Source organism: Hylobates moloch, unplaced genomic scaffold (assembly GCF_009828535.3).
Source record: "Hylobates moloch isolate HMO894 unplaced genomic scaffold, HMol_V3 SCAFFOLD_1, whole genome shotgun sequence".
Classification (NCBI taxonomy): Eukaryota; Metazoa; Chordata; class Mammalia; order Primates; family Hylobatidae; genus Hylobates; species Hylobates moloch.
In genome coordinates, this window is record NW_026652276.1 from 72091403 (window position 1) to 72112541 (window position 21139).

At 42.6% G+C, this 21139-nt stretch overlaps 1 protein-coding gene across 1 annotated transcript in view; it reads right to left on the reverse strand.

Moving 5' to 3' along the window:
- Positions 1–21139, reverse strand: part of MYO3B (myosin IIIB) — a 476027-nt gene that overhangs the window by 241860 nt on the left and 213028 nt on the right. Inside the window, exon 22 of the mRNA XM_058435743.1 lies at positions 20859–20988. Within this exon, the coding sequence (XP_058291726.1) occupies positions 20859–20988 (130 nt within the window). The remainder of the gene's footprint in view (positions 1–20858; positions 20989–21139) is intronic.

The following is a 21139-nucleotide window of genomic DNA, read 5'->3' on the forward strand; positions in this document are numbered from 1 at the left end:
AAGCTATCCATGAATCTAAAATTATCTGTGATTCCCCATTCTAAGCTGCATGAGGGCAAATACTAAGTCTATTCTACTTAGCACCTCACACTTAGTGCTTAGTACAATACACCTAGCATATAGTAGGCATTCAATAATTATTTGTGAATGAATGGTGTGGCACTGAATATTTTCTTAAATTTTTTAATTTAACATGACATCCAAAGCCCTCTAAAAGCAGACACCAGCTTACCCCACTTGCCTCCACATACCATGAACTCTTTGCTGGTCTCTGGCCATGCCAAGATCCTTTCATATTTCAGACTCTTTGCTCAAACTATTTGATGCCTGGATTGCAGAGGTGCAGTCAGTGGTTAAGAATGCCTGTATTGGCCGGGCACGGTGGCTCACGCCTGTAATGCCAGAACTTTGGGAGGCCGAGGTGGGTGGATCACAAGGTTAGGATTTCGAGACCAGCCTGGCCAACATGGTGAAACCCTGTCTCTACTAAAAATACAAAATTAGCCGGGCATGGTGGCGCACGCCTGTAATCCCAGCTACTCAAGAGGCTGAGGCAGGAGAATCGCTTGAATCCGGGAGGCAGAGGTTGCAGTGAGCTGAGATCGCGCCATTGCACTCCAGCCTGGGCAACAAAGTGAGACTCCAACTCCACAAAAAAAAAAAAAAAAAAAAAAAGAATGCCTGTATCAAAATATCTTATGTACCCTATAAATATATATACCTACTATGTACCTACAAAAATTAAAAATAAGAATTAAAAAAAATTAAAAGAAAAAAAGATGTATGTTCTGGGGTCAAACCACTCGGGATTTGTCTCAGCTCTGCCACATACTTGTTAGGAGGGCTTGGGTGACTTTACTTGCCTTAGTACCTGGGTTTCATCCACCACAGAAGGCTGGATGAATGTTTACTGAGTGTGAGGAATAAAGTGCTCCTGTTAAATTTATAGTTAACAGAGTTTAGGCCGGATGCGGTGGCTAACGCATGTAATCCCAGCACTTTGGGAGGCCGAGGAGAGCAGATCATGAGGTCAGGAGTTCGAGACCAGCCTGGCCAACATAGTGAAACCCCATCTCTACTAAAAATACAAAAATTAGCCGGGTGTGGTGGCACACACCTGTAGTCCTAGCTACTCAGGAGGCTGAGGCAGGAGAATCACTTGAACCCGGGAGGTGGAGGTTGGGGTGAGCCGAGATCGAGCCACTGCACTCCAGCCTGGGCAACAGAGTGAGACTCCATCTCAAAAAAAAATAAAAAATTTATGGTTAACAGAGTTTCCAATGGCAAGTGGAGATGCAGATGTTGATGGTGCAGAGAATTTGATTGGAGCCATGTGGAAACTTTAGAGGTGTTAGTTAGCAAAGCAATTTTAGTTCAAGCTAAATCAGTTGGCTCAGCTAAGTAATGATCTATTCAGCATATATATATATTTTAAATTTATTTTTATTTATAATTGACACAATAATTATACATATTTATGGAGTTCAGCACATATTTTGAAATTTATAAAACTGCTATCAATTAGGAGTTTTGGTTAATCAGAGTTTTACAGATGATCCAATTTTCTATTGCCTAAATCCTCCTTAAATGTTGAATTGGATGACTAGGAAAAAAGTAAATAAATTGAATAATATAAGGTTTGGGGGGTTATTTTATTCTTTCATGTATATCTTCTTTCTAAGAGATGAGGTCGGCTGGACGCGGTGGCTCACGTCTGTAATCCCAACACTTTGGGAGGCTGAGGCGGGCGGATCACGAAGTCAGGAGATCGAGACCATCCTGGCTAACATGGTGAAACCCCGTCTGTGTTTTGAAACACAAAAAAATCATCCAGGCGTGGTGGTGGGTGCCTGTAGTCCCAGCTACTCAGGAGGCTGAGGCAGTAGAATGGCGTGAACCCAGGAGGCAGAGCTTGCAATGAGCCGAGATTGCGCCACTGCACTCGCGCCTGGGTGACAGAGCGAGACTCTGTCTCAAAAAAAAAAAAAAAAAAAAAAAAAGAGATGAGGTCTTGCTCTATCACCCAGCCTAGAGTGCAGTGGCACAGTCACAGCTCACTGCAGTCTCGAACTCCTGGGCTCAAGCAATCCTCTCGCCTCAGCCTCTTGAGTAGCTGTGATTACAGGCATGAGCCCCAGCACCCCCTGTTTATCTTCTTAAGGTAAACACAGAAATCTCAAACTCTCAACAGAAGACAGAGAAAGAGAAAAAGAGAATAAACAAATGTTATCTACTGCTTTATTGTAAAAAAAAAAAAAAAAATCAGAGATTAAGAAAATAAATGTGGAAATCTACTTACTTTTGTCTCATATTTATCACTCTGCTCCAGATCAAAAAATATTTAACAATACTTAAATACTAACATTGTTTGAGGGTTTACAATGTCGTAGATACGTGCTAAATGTTTTTAAATGAATTACTTAATACAACAACCCTGTGAGCCATGTCACCAGTCCACAAAGAAATAAAACTGAGGCCGAGTATTCAAGTCTCTTGCTCAAGGTCATAGCACTAAGTAGTAATGCTCAGAGAACCTATCAAGATGCTCCAATTACACTGTAATCATTTCAGGGATTTTGATCTTATGCAAGGAAGACCACTGAGTAGCTGATGGGATTGCTGCCTGGCCAAACTAATTGGGCCCAATTGATTTTAGAGGATGTCTGGATTTTTTTTTGGCTGTTTACACACCAAACTAGGTCAACTGAACAGTAATTCCCATTGATTACCCGGCAATCACTATTGTTACGGAGAAGCCAAAAAACCTAATCATCTGGACAACAGTTGATTTGAGTTTTGTATAACTTGAAGTCCCTTGCAAAATGCAAAGATGGAACCACTCTACTAAATTCAAACCTTAATAAAATCTTAGCCGTCTTCCCTTGCAACCTCCAGCTCTCGAGTTCAGTTAAGCAACATTTAATTTAGTTTACTGATGACTCACATATGCAAGCCAGTAAAGTTCACAATTGTTACTCCACACAGCTGTGGTTTACAGCTTCTCTTTGCACACAACACGTTGGCACCAAAGCAAAATGATTAACTTTATATGCTTCTAACATATGGACCAGACTGTTAGAAGGCGGTCTTGTGTTCTAAAAAGAAAAATAGAGTTTCTATTAACATGACCTAAATTCCTGGGGAAAAATGTTAAGTTTTACTCCATCTTTAAGTAAAGAGATGATAATTATAATGGCTTTGTTTCTAATTTATTTGATTTAAAGTGCCAGGAGGTGTCTGTTACTAATGGAGGGAAATGACCTGAAAGTCCCATTATAAAAAGACTTTAGAGTGGGATGGCTTAATAAACTATAAATGGCTTTGAGACCTTTTCTCCAATATGAGCTATTAGAAATATGAAATAAATATGGAAAAAGTAAAGAATCTTTCATCTCAAATGGGAACATTTTTCTTTTCTATGAATGAGAAGGATGCTGGCAGAGAGAAGCAGAATTTCTTTTTCTTGTATTCTGACCATTTGAAAAATCAAAGCTGCTATGCTTGCTATACTTAGCAGGATCATTAAAGAAATAAAACAAAATGGCTCTAAATTGAACTTCCACTTAAAATATACATTCACTGTCTTGCCGAGATTTCGCCACTGCACTCAAAAAAAAAATATATATATATATATATATATATATATATATATACATTCACTGTCTTATTCAGGACCTATAAGAGAACTATTAAAATGTGTTAGGGGAAGATGGTGAATCTGATTCACAACAGACACTAATTTTCCCAAGATTGGAATCATTATCATAACTCATTATTAAAGTTTATTTTAGTTTCTCTTTTTCTCTTTTTTTTGAGACGGAGTCTTCCTCTTTTGCCAGGCTGGAGTGCAATCTCGGTTCATTGCCACCTCCGCCTCCCAGGTTCAAGCGATTCTCCTGCCTCGGCCTCCCGAATAGCCGGGACCACAGACACGCACCGACATGCCCAGCTAATTTTTATATTATTGGTAGAGACGGGGTTTCACCACATTGGCCAGGCTGGTCTCGAACTCCTGACCTTGTGATCCACGCACCTCGGCCTCCCAAAGTGCTGGGATTATAGACGTGAGCCACCGTACCTGGCCTAGTTTTTCTTTTTCAAAGACACAGTAGCAACAGGGCCTTAGAGCCAGGAAGGCAAGAGGAACTTTTGGAAATGGATTTAAGACCCACACTGGAAGGATGTCCTGGAAAAGGAAGACTCAGGGAGATCATCTGATCAGCATTGTCTTAGCAGGTCCCACATGATTCTTGACTCTCAGGGTGCTTCTCACAAAAAGGATCTCACTGATTGTGGATGTCTGGTACACGGGAGCCATCTCTTGGTATTTCTGCAGTAAAGATACCTGTTGGATATTCGTAATCAATATTCCTTCCCCACACTTTTTGGTCATGGAAATCTTCTTCAGCTCACACCTCTTAACACCACACAGATCTGGTGTCTCAAGAAAAACATTTTGGAAAACACTGCTCAGTACTGATAATATGGAACACTTCTATCTCTCCAAAAATAACAAAGGAAACTGCTAAAAACTTTTGCTATGGGCTGGGCACGGTGGTTCATGCCCATGATCCCAGCACTTTGGGAGGCCAAGGCAGGCGGATCACGACGTAAAGAGACCAAGACCATCCTGGCCAACATGGTGAAACCCCGTCTCTACTAAAAATACAAAAATTAGCTGGGTGTGGTGGTGCACGCCTGTAGTCCCAGCTACTCAGGAGGCTGAGGCAGGAGAATCACTTGAACCCAGGAGGCGGAGGTTGCAGTGAGCTGAGATCACACCACTGCACTCTGGTCTGGCCACAGAGTGAGATTCTGTCTCAAAAAAAAAAAAAAAAAAAAAAAAAGCTTTTGCTGAAACTCTGCAAATCCGGGAACAATAATGTCTCTTACACACTAGGAGATAATCTGAAGTCAAGTCTGCACACAAGAAAATAAATATTTTATGAAGAAGCCAATCTGCAGAATTATTTTGTGCTACCCCACCTCACTTTATCTTCTTTGGGAGGATCAACAAGAAGGGCTCCTTGGCATTTCTGCATTTCTCTTTGAGAGCAGGAATGAGGCACTTCTGTGGCCGATGCAGCAATTCTCTGCAGTCATGCTACTCAATATGGTGGCTACCACACATATGAAATGTGGCTGGACTAGGCTGGGCATGGTGGCTCATGTCTGTAATCCCAGCACTTTGGGAGGCGGAGGTGGGTGGATCACCTGAGGTCTGGAGTTCAAGACCAGACTGGCCGACATGGTGAAACGCCATCTCTACTAAAAATACAAAAAATCAGCTGGGTGTGGTGGCAGGCACCTGTAATCTCAGCTACTTGGGAGGCTGAGGCAAGAGAATCACTTGAACCTGGGGGGGCGGAGGTTGCAGGGAGCTGAGATCATGCCATTGCACTCCAGCCTGGGCAACAAGACTGAAACTCTGTCTCAAAAAAAAAAAAAAAAAGAAATATGGTTGGTCTAAATTGAAATGTGCCATAGATATAAAATGCACATCAGATTTTGAAGACTTAGTACAAAACAAGTAAACTATTTCAATAACTTTTATATTGGTTACATGTTGAATAATACTTTTGATACGTGAGTTGAAGATCTATTATTGAAATTAATTTCAGTGACTTGTTATTTATTACTTTTAAAATAGGGCTAATTAAAAAAATGTGGCTGCTGGGCATGGTGGCTCACACCTGTAATGCCAGCACTTTGGGAGGCCAAGGCAGGTGGATCACCTGAGGTCAGTTCAAGACCAGCCTGGCCAACATGGTGAAACCCCGCCTCTACTAATAATACAAAAGTTAGCTGGGCATGGTGGTGCACACCTGTAATCCTGGCTACTTGGGAGGCTGAGGCAGGAGAATCGCTTGAACCTGGGAGGCAGAGGCTGCAGTGAGCTGAGATCAAGCCACTGCACTCCAGCCTGGGCAACAGAGAGACACTCCATCTCCAAAAAAAAAAAAAGTGGCTAATAGAACATTTTACATTTCATTGCACAGCGTTGTCCCATAAGGTTTTCTAAAGACACCCAAGTAGACACTTCCAAACCAGAGTAAATCAGGCAGGTGCAGTGGCTCATGCCTGTGATCTCAGCTACTTGCGGGGCTGAGGCAGGGGGATTGCTTAAGCTCAGGAGTTCCAGGCTGCAGTGAGCTACGATGGTACCACTGTACCCCAGCCTGGGCAACAGAGTAAGACCCCATTTCCTTAAATAACAACAACAACAACAACAAAGCAACTCAAGACTGAACATCTGGTCTAGAGATATTAGGGGGTGGTCTGTTCAATTTTAAGGTCCCGTCTAATCTGGAGGCTCTTCTTAATGCACATCCCTCACTTTGCAGATGTGGAAACTGCTCAGAACTTTAAATCAAATCTGCCAAATGCAAAGTACCAGTTCAGGTAGCTCTTAGCTTGTCTCCTGACTTACAGTCCAGAGTTCTTCATTCCACCATAGCTGATAGGGTAGGAGAAACTGCATGGAGAATTTTAAAAATGAAAGAAACACTTAAGCCACTTAAAAAACAAAACAGCACTTGCAGAGTACAAATTAAAACCTAAAAACATTCAGGGATGGAGGAAAAGGCAACAAGAATTTCAAGGGATGCTCTTTTCACTCCACAGCCACATCATACACATATTTTACCCTCAATAAGCTTTACAAAGAAAATCAGATTCTTCTAAACAAGGGCTGAAAACCATTAACAAGGGAAGAGCCAGGAAGGTGTGAAGTTCCTCCTGGGGCTGTCCAGATAAGGCCAGGACAAGGGCAGAAGAGGGCACAGCCCTCACAACATCTCACAGATACAGCTTCTGGTCCTCCCAGCATGCTGTGGCAGTAAGGTGGGACTCATCCTCACACATCCACCCAGAGTCAGGGTGGCTGGAGAGGGCTGGGTGGAACCCCTGGGAAGCCACATTTCAAGAGGGAAGTTATGATGTGAAGGGAGTACGTGGTTCTCGTGCTTCAAGATCTGTACTTTAGCCACAAGTGTACTGTTTGCTTCTGGGAAAGCCCCCACCCCGCCCAATCCAAGAAGGTGGCCAGCAATTGGTTTCAGATGCCAGAAGTAACTGCAATTACATCTGCACGCCTATGGTGCATGAGTCCTAATAAGGGCTTCATACTCATCTCTCTACATTCAGAATATGAAGTTCTGAGTGGAGTGCCTTCTGAATTTCACAACTTGTTAAAATAGATCTGATTCTGGTGGGCTTTCTGCCAGCACCGTAAATCACAGGATGACCCACATTTGTGATGTGCTTTCAAAGTGTTCCCAGCACTACCAGGAAACTGTCCACAAATTGCACTATCTGGACAGAAAGACTCTCTGAGCACCTCCTGTCACACTCCTCTCTAGACGATGGAAAGAGGTGCCAACCAAATGGACAAAAATCCCTGTCCTAATGGAACTTACATTCTAGTGGTACCAGGAATTTTACCCAACCCAGACTAGAACCCCCCTGGAAGAGGTGATGCTAGGACTGAGTTTTGAACACAAAAATGTTGGGGAGGCAGAGCAAGGGCAGGGTTGGAAGGTGTGGTGATGAGGGGTGGTGGCGTGGAGCAGAAGTAACTCTAAAAAGCAGAATTAGCCTGCGGCTGTGAAGTAATGTGACCAGTACTGACTACATGTTTGGTATATAAACGAAACAGGAGACCCAGCTTCTGTTCTCATGGCACTTATGATCTTGTCAGTCAGACAAGATGGTCACGTGAGACAGGACTGTGCAGCTGGCTAGACCAATGTGCTGAATTGCGCAGCTCCAGCTGCAGACTGATGGAGACGAGGAGCCCATGTAATTAACATTTGCTAGTTCTATTATTCACAGGGGACTGTCTGTGTCATTGCCCTTTCCCCGAGACAAGAATCTGTCACCCACTCCAGGCTGGTGCTGGAAGAAACCCCCAGCTAGTGGTAGAACCTGCCAGCTTACCAGGATCAGGTCTGCAAAAGCTCTGTGGTTCTCTGCTTGTGCCTCAGGCATGAAATCAGCATACTGAGACATCTCAGTTCTCTGGGGGTAATCCAGAAACAATTTCACTTTTCCCTCTAACTTCCCTCACCCATGTGGCCTCAGCTTTCTGTGAAGATGGCAGCTCCTTAACTGTAGCATAGTTCCATTTCATATATTTTTTCAGTTATTAAATATTATTATAGTTTTGATAATTCATTCTTGGTTTTTTTGTTTGTTTGTTTGTTTTGTTTTTGAGACAGAGTCTCCCTCTTGTAGCCCAGGCTGGAATGCAGTAGTGCGATCTTGGCTCACTGCCACCTCCGCCTCCCGGGTCCCGGTTCAAACAATTCTCCTACCTCAGCTTTGCAAGTAGCTGGGACTACAGGCATGCGTCACCACACCCAGTTAATTTTTGTATTTTTAGTAGAGAAGGGGTTTCACCATGTTGGTCAGGGTGGTCTTGAACTCCTGACCTCATGATCCACCTGCCTTGGCCTCCCAAAGTGCTGGGATGACAGGCGTGAGCCACCACACCCGGCCTCATTCTTGTTTGTTTTTAACCTTTAATATTACATCAATTTGCAAGTTTTCCCTCACTTTCCTCCTGCCCCCAGGCTGGATGTATGGCTTTCACGGGCTTGGAGGGTTCTTCTCTCCCCTCATCTTCTCTAGGCTAGCTCCCTAGGTGCGGCAGAGGGAGTGGGGATGAGAGGGGCAGAGCTCTCCTTCTCTGACTGGGGATGCTGCAGATCTGCTCTAGGTGGCCACAGTGGTCCTTGAGCTTTATAAGGAAAGATGGTAGTCCCCACATGCCCCACAATTAAGGAGCTCACACTTAACAGCTACCCAAGCTCTTAGTGATCTGTTGCCAGCTGAGCTGTTTCTTCTCCGTAATTCTCATGTTGGAGCCCTAATAACCCCCAGTACTTCAGAATGTGACTGTATTTGGAGATAGGATTTTTAAAGAGGTGACAGTAAATTAAGATGTGGCTGTAAGAGTGGGTCCTAATCCATTATGACTGGTGTCCTTATTAGTAAGCCATGGAGGAGGCCTCACAAGAAACCAAACCTGCTGACACCTTGATCTCCAACTTCTATCCTCCAGAACTGTGAGAAGCAAATGCCTATTGTTTAAACCGCTCAGTCTGTGTTAATTTGTTCTGGCAGCCCTAGATAAAATAAAGAGTTTCCCAGACCTCTTTATTTGTGAAAAGTACGTCCTGATCCTCGGAGGCTGACAGGTTCTAGCACTAGCTGGGGATTTGCTCCAGCACCATATCAAACTAACATATGATCCCTTGCCAGACTAGCTACATCTTTTAACTGACCTTGAGCCTCAACACTCACAGTACATTCATCTGATGTGTGCATCTTTTTGCCTTGTGCTATCTGATTCCCAATGAGACAGTAGCCCTTGATTTCTTCTATGTCCTCAGACAATGGTGGGGCTGTGGGCTCACAAAGGATCCCTCCATTTTTGTGAAGAACTGAAAACTCAAAATGGGACAGTTCCCCACTATGACATCTCTTGCTCTCTAGTTACCTTTTCCCCTACAAAGGGAAAGGTTATATATTTTGCTAGCTAAGCAAGCATCCAATTAGGGGATGAAATTGTAAGCATGCTTTTTTTTTTTTTTTTAAAGTAATTGCCTCCAAATTTCACGAGTGATTCTTTCGAGAACTGCCTCCTTTCGCCAGTTTGGGGGAGGAAAAGCATACTCTCCCTTTGCCCCCAGGTGGCCTAGGGCCAGGGGATGGAGGTAACAACTCTTAGACCTTTCCTGAACTTAGAATGTGAGGTGCAGGGACTTCTGTTCTCATCATGGGCCTTATTTCCAGGAAAACAGGTCTGGACTGAGCACCACACTCCACCCTGTTGTAAACACTGGCTGTTGTTAAGAGCTCCTGTATTTTTCAGTTAGGTGCTAGAGCTTTTATGAAGACCTAGGGATGCACTTTTCACAAACAAAGAGCTCTACAAACTCTTTTCCAGGGAAATCACACTTCTCCAGATTCCAGCTTAAAATTCTAGTTTTGCAAAGAGAAAATTTAGTAGTGATGATATTAATACAATAATGCCTCTGCTAATAAAAAGATGCATTTTTAACGTAGCTTAGTTATGTAAAAGACAAATCAACAATGCTTTATTGTCAGACTCAGAAATAACACAGGAAGGCAAGGGAAGTATGGTGAGCATGGGCCCTCCTCTGCCCTGCAAGCCAGACACACAGGCCCCTCAGCCATGGAAACCAGGGCTCCCTAGCTCTTTTGGCCCAAATGAGAGCAGTCTCAACTCACTAGGGACAATATGCTGGCAATGACATGAAGGTCAAACTACGACCTGACCTCACTGAAGCCTCCTGCACACCCACAGGACTGGGCGATTTAAACTCAGGAATCTGGTCCCATCCTTACCTAGGCCTAGGGCTTGGCAGCCCCACTCCCTCCTCCTTGGTGATGCCTCAGTATCTTAAGCTCTCCCAATCCCCCATTCCCTCCCACTCAGAAAGAGCCTATTATACATTGAATTGTGTCCCTAAAAAATTCATATGTTGGAGTCCTAACCCTTAAGTACCTCAGAATGTGACCTTATTTGGATATTGGGCCTTTGTAGATTTAATAAGTTTAGATGAGGTCATACTGGAGTAGGGTGGATACTTAATCCATTATGATGATGTCCTTATAAAAAGGGGAAACTTAAACACAGACATGGAGGGAGAACACCTTGTGAAGGTGAAGGCAGACAGAGGGTTGGTGCAGAAACAAGGAACACCAACGATTGCTGGAAAACCACTGGAAGCCAGGAGAGAGGCCTGGAACAAACGCTCCTTCAGAGCCTCCAGAAGGAACCAACTCTGCCTTCACCTGAATCTTGGACTTGTAGCCTCCAGAACGAGGGCAATACATTTCTGTTGTTTGTGGTGTTCTGACATGGTAGCCCTATTATACTAATACAGAGCCTTAGATTGGGAGTCCGGACTTGGACTTCAACTTTAGTTTCTATCTTGCAGTAGTTAACTGAGTTATTTAACAAATATTTATTGAATACTTTCTATGCACTGGGCACTGCTCTGGGTCATGGATATACAGTAGTAAACAGGACTAATAAGGGCTCTATCTTCAAGTTGTTTACAGGCTAGCATGGAGTGGGGGCAGGGATAGAGACAGACGTATGTTGGCTCTTGAAGGAGGCAGTTAAACAGATGATGTCATCGAATGAGTGAGGAAGAGAGGGGCTACTTTCCATTGGGTAGACAGAGAAGACCTCTCTTTGGAGGTGACATTTGAGCTTAAATTCTGGCTCACAAGAAAGACAGGGACCCATAAAGATCTGGGGAAAGCCTATAATCCCAGCACTTTGGGAGCCCGAGGCAGGCAGATCACGAGGTCAGGAGATTGAGATCCTGGCTAACGCAGTGAAACCCTGTCTCTACTAAAAATACAAAAAAAATTAGCCGGGTGTGGTGGCACACGTCTGTAGACCCAGCTACTCGGGAGGCTGAGGCAGGAGAATTACTTGAACCCGGGAGGCGGAGGTTGCAGTGAGCCAAGATCATGCCACTGCACTCTCTAGCCCGGGCAACAGAGTGAGACTCCGTCTCAAAAAAAAAAAAAAAAAAAAAAACTGGGGAAAGAGGGTTCCAGGCAGAGTGAGCAGCTAGAGCAGAGTCAGGAAAAGGCTTGGAATATCTAAGGAACAAAATGAAAACAGAGTAAATGAAAGACTTCAGGGAAGTGAGGACAGAGATACAGGCAGGGACAGATCACATAGGAGTTTGTGCGTACAAAAAAAAAAAGGAGTTTGGATTTTATTCTAGGTGTGATGAGGATCCAGTGGAAACTTTAAACAGAGGAATGACATCATCTATTTTGTATCTTTTTTTTTTTTTTTTTTTTGAGACGGAGTCTCGCTCTTTTGCCCAGGCTGGAGTACAACAGCACAATCTTAGCTCACTGCAACCTCTGCCTCCCGGGTTCAAGTGATTCTCCTACCTCAGACTCCCGAGTAGCTGGGATTGCAGGCGTGCACCACCACGCCTGGCTAATTTTTTGTATTTTTAGTAGAGATGGGGTTTCACCATGTTGGCCAGGCTGGTCTCGAACTCCTGACCTCAAGTGATCCACCTGCCTCGGCCTCCCAAAGTGCTGGGATTACAGGCGTGAGCCACTAATCCTGCCTAGTTTGTATCTTTTAAGATGGCTGTTGGGCTATATGAGGCAAGTGGAGAAGCAGAGTTGAGTTAGCAGGTTCAGGTGAGCGATGCTGTAGATGTATCACCATGAACTCTGCTTTCATCTTCACAGGGTGTTCTCCTGGTGTGTGTCTCTGTGTTCAGATTTCCCCTTTTTATAAGAACATCATTTATATTGGATTAGGGGCTCATCCTAAGGATATGATTTTAAGTTGACTATCTCTGCAAATACCCTAATTCCAAATAAGGTCACATTCTGAGGTACTGGGGCTTAGGATTTCAATGTATCTTTTTTTGGAGGGAACACAATTCAACCCATAATAAATAATTGAAAAGATGAAAGAGACTATGTTGATAAGAACAACCACATCAAGAGGAATAAACGGATACGCAGAAGAGATGAGAAGTACCTACAGGATCAAAATCTTTGTGGAGTTAAGAGAGGAAAGGATGCTGCATACAAGTAGAGAGCATCTTATCTGTAAGAAGAGCAGGGATGGTTCAGAAGCCCTTGGACCAGAAGGAAGATAGATACATTGGTCATGTGGTATCTTTGTGAAAAAAATATATAGAAGGAAGATAGAGCAAACAGGAACAATGCAGGTGGATGCGTAGATTTGGCTCTTCTATCCATTTATTGAGCAAAAATATATTGAATGCCTACTATATGCCAGACATATTTTAAGGCTTTGAGGACACAGTAATGGACAAACGAGATAAAAATTCCCTACCCTCTTGGAGCTTACATTATAGTGAAGGAAGACAGACAATAAACATGATACATAAGTAAAATGTATATAGAACGCAAGGTAATAGTAAGTGCTAAGAAGAAAAATAAAACAGGAATGTGGATATAAAATGTTGAATAGGTTGAAATTTTAGATAGGATAGCCAGAAAAGGTAGGTTTAGAGAAAAGATCTGAATGAAGAGAAGTTAGCCATGGGTATGTCTTAGGAAAAAAAAAAAAGTTCCAGATATAGGGAACAGTAAGTGCAAAGGCACCTACATAAAACCCACAGCTAACATCATACTTAATGGTTAAAGACAGAAGGTTTTCACCTCAGGATCAGGAACAAAGCAATATGTCTCCTCTCACCACTTTTATCCAATATCATACTGGAAGTCCTAGCCAGTATAATAAGGCAAGAAAAAGAAATAAAAAGCATTACGATTGGAAAGGAAGAAACAAAAGAGTTCTCATTCATGGACAACATGATTGTCTATACAGAAAATCCCAAGGAATCTACAAAAACAAAAACAAGAAGACTTCTAGGACTAATGAGTTTAGCAAGGTTGTGAGTGACAAAGTCAGTACACAAAAATCATGTGTATTTCTACATATTAGCAATGAATAACTAAAATCAAAATAAAAAACCCATTTATACTAGTTCTGTAAATTGAAATACTTCATCATGCATCTAATAAAACACGTATAGGATCTGCATGCTGAAAACAACAAAACATTGATTAAACAAATCAAAGAAGATCCAAATAAATAGACACACCATGCTCATGGAACGGAATATTCAACATAGCAAGTTTGCGAATTCTTCCTAAATTCACCTGTAGATTTAATGCAATTCTAGTCAAAATCCCAGCAAGACTTCTTATAGATATAGACAAGCTGCATTTAAAATTTATATGGAAAGACAAAGGAGCTAGAACACCCAAAACCATTTTGAAAAAGAAGAATAAAGTTGAAGGAATCATACTACCTGATTTTAAGATTTAGTATAGTTGGGCATCGTGGCTCATGCCTGTAATCCCCACACTTTGGGAGGCCGAGGTGGGTGGATCACGAGGTCAGGAGTTCGAGACCAGCCTGGCCAACATAGTGAAATCCCATCTCTACTAAAAATGCAAAAAATTAGCCACGTGTGGTAGCGGGGGCCTGTAATTCCAGCTACTCAAGAGGCTGAGGCAGGAGAATCGCTTGAACCTGGGAGATGGATGTTTCAGTGAGCTGAGATTGCACCATTGCACTCCAGCCTGGGTGACAAGAGTAAAACTCCATCTCAAAAAAAAAAAAAAAAAAAAAAACAGACTTACTATAAATCTGCAATAATGTGGTATTGGTGAAGAGGGAGATAGTTTGATCAATGAAACAGACCCACATAAATAATAACCAATTGATTTTTGACAATGGTGCAAAAGCAATTCAATGGAGAACGGATAGTTATTTTATTTATTTATTTTTTTGAGATGGAGTCTCGCTCTGTCACCCAGGCTCGAGTGTAGTGGCGTGATCTCTGCTCACTGCAACCTCTGCCTCCCAGGTTCACGCGATTCTCCTGCCTCAGCCTCCCAAGTAGCTGGGACTACAGGCGCCCACCACCACACCTGGCTAATTTTTTTGTATTTTTAGTAGAGTTAGGGTTTCACCATGTTAGCCAGGATGGTCTTGATCTCCTGACCTTGTGATCCACCCACCTCGGCCTCCCAAAGTGCTGGGATTATAGGCATGAGCCACCGCGCCCGGCCTAAGGATAGTTGTTTCAACAAATGGTTTTGGACCAACTAGGCACAGTTACGAAGAAAAAAACCAAAACACCTTAACCTTACATTTTATACAAAAATTTACTCAAACTGGATCCTAAATCTAAATCTAGAATGTAAAAGTATTAATTGAGCACCTATTCATACACAGATATACACACAACACCGTGGGTGCACCCTGGCTCTCACTAGTCAGTCTTTAACACCCTTGTTCAAGTTTTCCTTTCACACCCTAAAGCTGTGCTCTTCAAGAGCACAGCCCCAGCACTCACAGCAGTTCAGATCAGCATCATGAGCCATCCTCTGCTCAGCAGCCTGCCATCATTTCTTCCTCCTCACAACCTCCCTCTGCCCAAAGAGTTCTTTCCTCCTTGTCCTATTCATTTAATCATCTAACTTCCACCTCCCTCTCCTTTCCAGTGCTGTAGGCCCTGGCTTAGAATGCCTCATTACTCTCAGACTGTCCAATTTTCTCTAGTCTCCTATTAAAAACAAACAAACAAACACCACTCCAATAAGCCTTTCTTAGTTAAAAGAAGTCTTTCCTCATGTTTACCCATGACATTTCCCTGACTTTTCCTTCTATTTTTATTTGTATGGATATAGTTGTTATATTGCTTCGCTTATGGATTTGTGTGCCTGTTCAGAATGCAGATTTTTTGTTCATCTTTTATACATTTTGGGATTTGGCACTATTGATCTCTGGCCATTCTAGCTGGGACTTTGTTGTATTACTTCTAGAAATAACCTATACATAGCACCATATCTAGACGGATTCTAAATACATAATTATCTATTGACTGAGATACACTTCCCAAATTAAATAGAAAGAAGTGGGTCTCTTTGTAAGGAGGAACTCACTCCCCAGGGCCCCCTGATGGGGCTGGCTCATCAGAGCCTCCATTTCAGGAAGAGCCAGCACTATCCATGTCTGTGGCCCTGAAATTTTGTCACTTAGATTCAGCTCATCTGCCAGACCCTTTTGCTAAACTGTCAGGATAGACCAACAGCCATAAGTGGAAAATGGAAACTGAGAGATGGATGCCAAAAGGCACTCTCTTAAGAGCTTAATTCAGGCCGGGCGCGGTGGCTCAAGCCTGTAATCCCAGCACTTTGGGAGGCCGAGGCGGGCGGATCACAAGGTCAGGAGATCGAGACCATCCTGGCTAACACAGTGAAACCCCATCTCTACTAAAAATACAAAAAATTGGTCAGGCGTGTTGGTGGGCGCCTGTAGTCCCAGCTACTTGGGAGGCTGAGGCAGGAGAATGGCATGAACCCAGGAGGCGGAGCTTGCAGCGAGCCAAGATCGCGCCACTGCACTCCAGCCTGGGGGAAAGAGACTCCGTCTCAAAAAAAAAAAAAAAAAAAAAAAAAGAGCTTAATTCATTTTGGGCATTACAGAATCAGGACTCAGAAAATTGACTGCAAGGATTCTAGCAGTGAAGGCATTATAATGCTTTACAGATATGACAATGTGGGGGCTCATCTTGTCCCCCCATCTAAAAAAAGAGGAGCAAATAGAAGTCAAGAAACAGATACTTTACTGTTGATTTTCACCACAAATCAAATCCCATGGAAGAGACCTGAGTCTTCAGACAGAAGAAAGCGATGAGGGTAAAACTCAGTTCTAGGTTCTGAAGAAAAAATCAAACTTTGAGGTTCAGAGAATGTTCCCTCTGGTGCTATTCTTATTTTTCCTAGTTTTTCCCAAGTTCATAACTTCTTTAACACCCCCAAACTACTATTTGGAAGTCAGAATTCATGATCCAAAGACAAAAATGAATTTTCAAGTTCTTTTTGAAACCCTCTTTCTTCCCCTGAGCCTTTTAAGTTTTTCTCTCAGTTTACTAGTAGCAAGTGGAACATTCCCCAAACAGGAAAATATGCCTTGAAATCATGTTATAACATCCTTCCTTTTAATGTTTTTCTATCTAGATCATTCAGTTTGAAAAGTCCCAGCCGAAGGGTTAGAAAGCAGTGTTGCTGCTACTTCAAATTTTCACACCTAAAATCTTCAGAGGATTTCCTATCAATAGGAAGTATTACAAAGAACATTTCATCATGTCTGAAGTGGCCCATCTGCAGGCAAAAGGCTGGTTGCATAAGCATGAGAAGAGAACAGAGCGAATTCATATTGACTGTGGCTGCTTCCTTTTACCAGAAGGTCACTGAGAACCTTGCAGTGAGAGTGTGCCTCTCAGGCACAGGCACCTCCACAGCCAGATGCAGCCAGGTATAAGCAGAAGGGGGCTGCAGAAACCTGGGAGGAGCCCTGTCTCCTGGTGACCTTGGGCCTCATTATTCTACTCCTCATGGTTTTTAATCTCTTCAGTAGTCTGGAAAGTGGGAGCTGGAAACAAGAAAATGCCAACTGGATTACTATCTATGATTTTATGATTGCACATATACACACAGAGGTTGATCCTCCCAACCTTGATAAGAAATTAAATCAAGCCCCAGTAGTGTCATGCGCCATGTACATTTTGGTCAACAATGGACTGCATATAAACTGGTGGTCCTGTAACATTATCATACCATAGTTGTACTGTACCTTTTCTGTTTAGATAGGTTTAGATACACAGATACTTGGCATTGTCTTACAATTAACTACAACATTCAGTACAGTAACATACTGTACAGGTTTACAGCCCAAGAACAGTAGACTACAACATATAGCCTAGGTGTATAGTGGGCTTTATCATTTATGTTTGTGTAAGAACTCTATGATGTTTGTACAACGATGAAATCAACTAACAATGCATTTCTCAGAATGCATCCTCATCATTAAGCTATGCATGACTATACTTTTTAAAATACATACTAATGAAGGGATTGTTACCTGCCCAGCAGCCCAGAGAGGAGGTAACTTGAAAGAACAGGAAAGTGATCCTGGGGCTCTTTTAAAAGCAAAGGACAGTGGCAATCTAGCTACCAGAAAACGTCAACTTAACTGTCAGGAATCCTTCGATAAAGAAATTAAAGTTTTTCTTTGCATTTAAACACTTTTAATTCTAATTTTTTTCAGAGATGGGGGTGTCGCTGTGTTGCCCAGACTGGCCTTGAACTCCTGGGCTCAAGTGATTCTCCTGCCTCAGCCTCCTGAGTAGCTGGGACTCTAGCCTAGCCATGTGCTACCACATCAAGCTTTTTTTTTTCTTTGCATTTTAAGGGGTCTTCTCTATCTTTTGGGGAAACAAACCCAACATTACTGTGACACAGAATGCACACACAGAAAAGTATGCAAAACATAAATGTACAGCATAATAAATATAATGCAAGCATCCATGTAACCACCACCAAGATCAGGAGCCAGACCACTGCCAACATCTCTTAGGGGTCTTCCTAACAAACGTCCTCTCCTCTTTCAAAATGGAGGAGTCCAGCACTGGACCTCCTTTTATGCTTTGGGCTAATTGCCTCCAGGGCTTCCCAAGTTTGATTTTTTTTTTTTTTTTTTTTTTTTTGAGACGGAGTCTTGCACTGTTCCCAGCCTGGAGTGCAATGGCGTTATCTTGGCTCACCACAACCTCCACCTCCTGGGTTCAAGCAATTCTCCTGCTTCAGCCTCCCTAGTAGCTGGGATTACGGATGCCTGCCACCACATCCGGCTAATTTTTTGTATTTTTAGTAGAGACGGGGTTTTACTATGTTGGCCAGGCTGGTCTCGAACTCCTGACCTTGTGATCCACCCGCCTTGTGATCCGCCTGCCTCAGCCTCCCAAAGTGCTGGGATTACAGGCATAAGCCACCACGCCTGGCCTCAACTTTGATCTTTTTCCTTCCTCCCTGTAGTTCATTCCTCAAAAGAGGTTTATAAAGTAATTGCCTATAATATCTATGCTTACTGAACTAGTGCTCCATTTAATTTCGATAAAACAATTAAAGCAAGGAAAAATAAAAATGACAAGAAAATGTTTTCTTGTGCACTGAAAATATTAGCATATTCTTTTCCAAAGTGCCAGCATGGTGTGGGATCTTGCTTCCAGTGGGAATGTCAAGATGTATAGGCACCTTCCCTTTCATGAGAGGGACATGCCTGAAACAAGCATTGGCAATGAACAGCATAACTTATTTCTATCCAGTGAGATTTCCCATCTTCAAAGGCTGTAACATAATAACCCCCCAAAATATAGACTATGAATGTTTTAAAATTTAGAAAAGTAATATTCTGACATTCAACACAGGATGCACAATCATGTTAGAATTGAGGTTTGAGGGCAACTATTGTCATAAGGAGATAAATTAGTGCCCAATTCTGTACAGAAAATTCTATATAGAAAATGAAGTTAAAAGAAAGTTCTAGTTGGTGTACGGCAAAGCCATATTACCTTTACTGCTATATTTCCCTCGTTGCCTAAAAAGTATCTTATTACTAGACGCTGTTCTATAAATGTTTGTTGATTGAATTCATTCCTACATAAATAATTCCAGAAAAAGAAAACAGAATAATGCTTGTAAGTTTTGATGTTTGTGGCTTAATTATACTCAAAATGTGGAGAATCCTAAGCTATACTTAAGCTTAGGATCTCAAAGGAAATTACTATGCATAATATACAGCTCAGGAATACTGGGAAGCCTACTGGTGCATCACGTTTGCTTCTAGTCGTATTTTTCAATTTTGTTTCTATCAAGTGGTGTGGAGTGTAGTTTCAAAACAAGATTCAGAAACAGTTACAAGACAAGAGGAAAGCTCTTTGGGAGGGGGTAAAAAAGACGCAGCGGCAGAGGTTATCTCTTTGTTCCTGTTCCTCCCACAGTTGGGTGAATCAACGGAGAACAGAGACTGGCTGCCGGGCCTTACTTTCTGCATAGCGCCACCTAGTGGTCAAGGCTGTTAAATGGTTTTTATTTTGCCAAAGGTTGAAAAACCGGAATTCCAAAGTTGTGAACAGATTTGACAAGTCGTTATTAATATTTGTGGGAGGATGTAAATGCCAGCTGAAGAGTTATTTGGATAGATTTTTTTTTCCCAGAGAGCATGTCCCCTATCAATAATGGCTGTCTCTTCACCTCTGTGCTGAAGTCGCCTGATGAGGAGTCTACATCCCTGGGTCTCTGGTAAGGAAACACCAGCCAGCCCTTTCCACACCTGCCCCGAGCTCCCGGGAGTCCATATTGAATTAAATCCCGGCTGCCCCAAGGAAGGTCTGGAATGGAAGCTGGAGGGCAGCCTTCTGATGGGCATTGCTACTAGTTCTGTTTACAGGAGCATGTCTGAAAAAAGAGCCGGATTTCAACTTTCCTTCCAAGTCAAGATGAAGCAAAGGCTGTAGAATGTGGCTTTTTTTTTTCTTAGCCAGGCTTTTCATTCCTCTGCAAGTTGCTAAAAATCAGACCTGGCAGCCAGTTAAGAGGGATGTGGGAAGAAAAGAAGAGGAAATAGTGAACAATGAACAGTGATAAAGAGGTTTCTCTTCCTTTTTTCTTAAAAGCATGCCCACTGCTATTTCTAGACCTAGGCTAAAAAACACAAAGCCCTTGAGAGTAGAGCTGTGAGAAGGCTGAGTTGGCCACCTAGCTAAAAGCAGCAGAATCTCAGGTATATTCTAAAAGGTTGACTCAATTAGAATCCATTTGGAAAAACAGTTAAGACCTGGAAGTTCTGTTCTTTGGCTCTAGTTTCCTGCTTTTTCGGCATGAGGACTGACAGCAACTAAACAGAAGGTAACTGTAAGTAGGCGAAGGCCACATACATAGGTGATGAACCTGTTCCAAGTTGGTTAGGAGAGAGGTGGGGTGGGGTCATAACTGGGTAGAAATTGGACCAAGGTGATCTTTGAGGATCCCCTGACCTCTGATTCAGCACACTCCTTTCACTTGGAATCACATACAAATAGAAATAATCTTCCTGATAAGTCTTGGTAAACTGAGACTATCCTAGAGTGCTTAGCATGAATTAATGATATCGTATGGCTTTATAAAGGGAAGAATGAAAAGAAGGACGAGAAAGTCTAAGAGTTGACGTTATAGATAGTTTGTGTATGTTTATGTGTGCATGTACACATGTCTGTGTACACACTGGTGCTGCACAATTAAATTACAAAAGAAACAATCATTTTCCTTTTCTTGAATTTAGACCCTTACTCCTGCTTAAAGAAGTTCAATGTTAGTGGTGCAGCCCTGGCAGTATTCAGACACTAACTGGAAAATTCCACCTGGTCTTGCAAAAGCTTTAGGAGCAGGGCTATCAGAGGGTTCCCAGGTACCTGTTTTGGTCAGAGGGATTGAGAAGAGCTGCTGAAGAAGCTTGTTTTCTGACATTCTCAGGACCACAACCACATCGGCAGGGAGAGTGTCTCTATTTTTCTCAAGAACCCCAGAAGCATCATATAATACCTGTAACAAGAATAGCAAACCCCAAATTAGCCAAGTCAACTGTCCATCACTGGTGACACTGGCAACTTGTCTAGCCAGTTTTTAATCGACCTCTCTATAGAACTCATCTTGACATAGCCATGCTTTTATATCCAGAGCACCAGATAAAGGG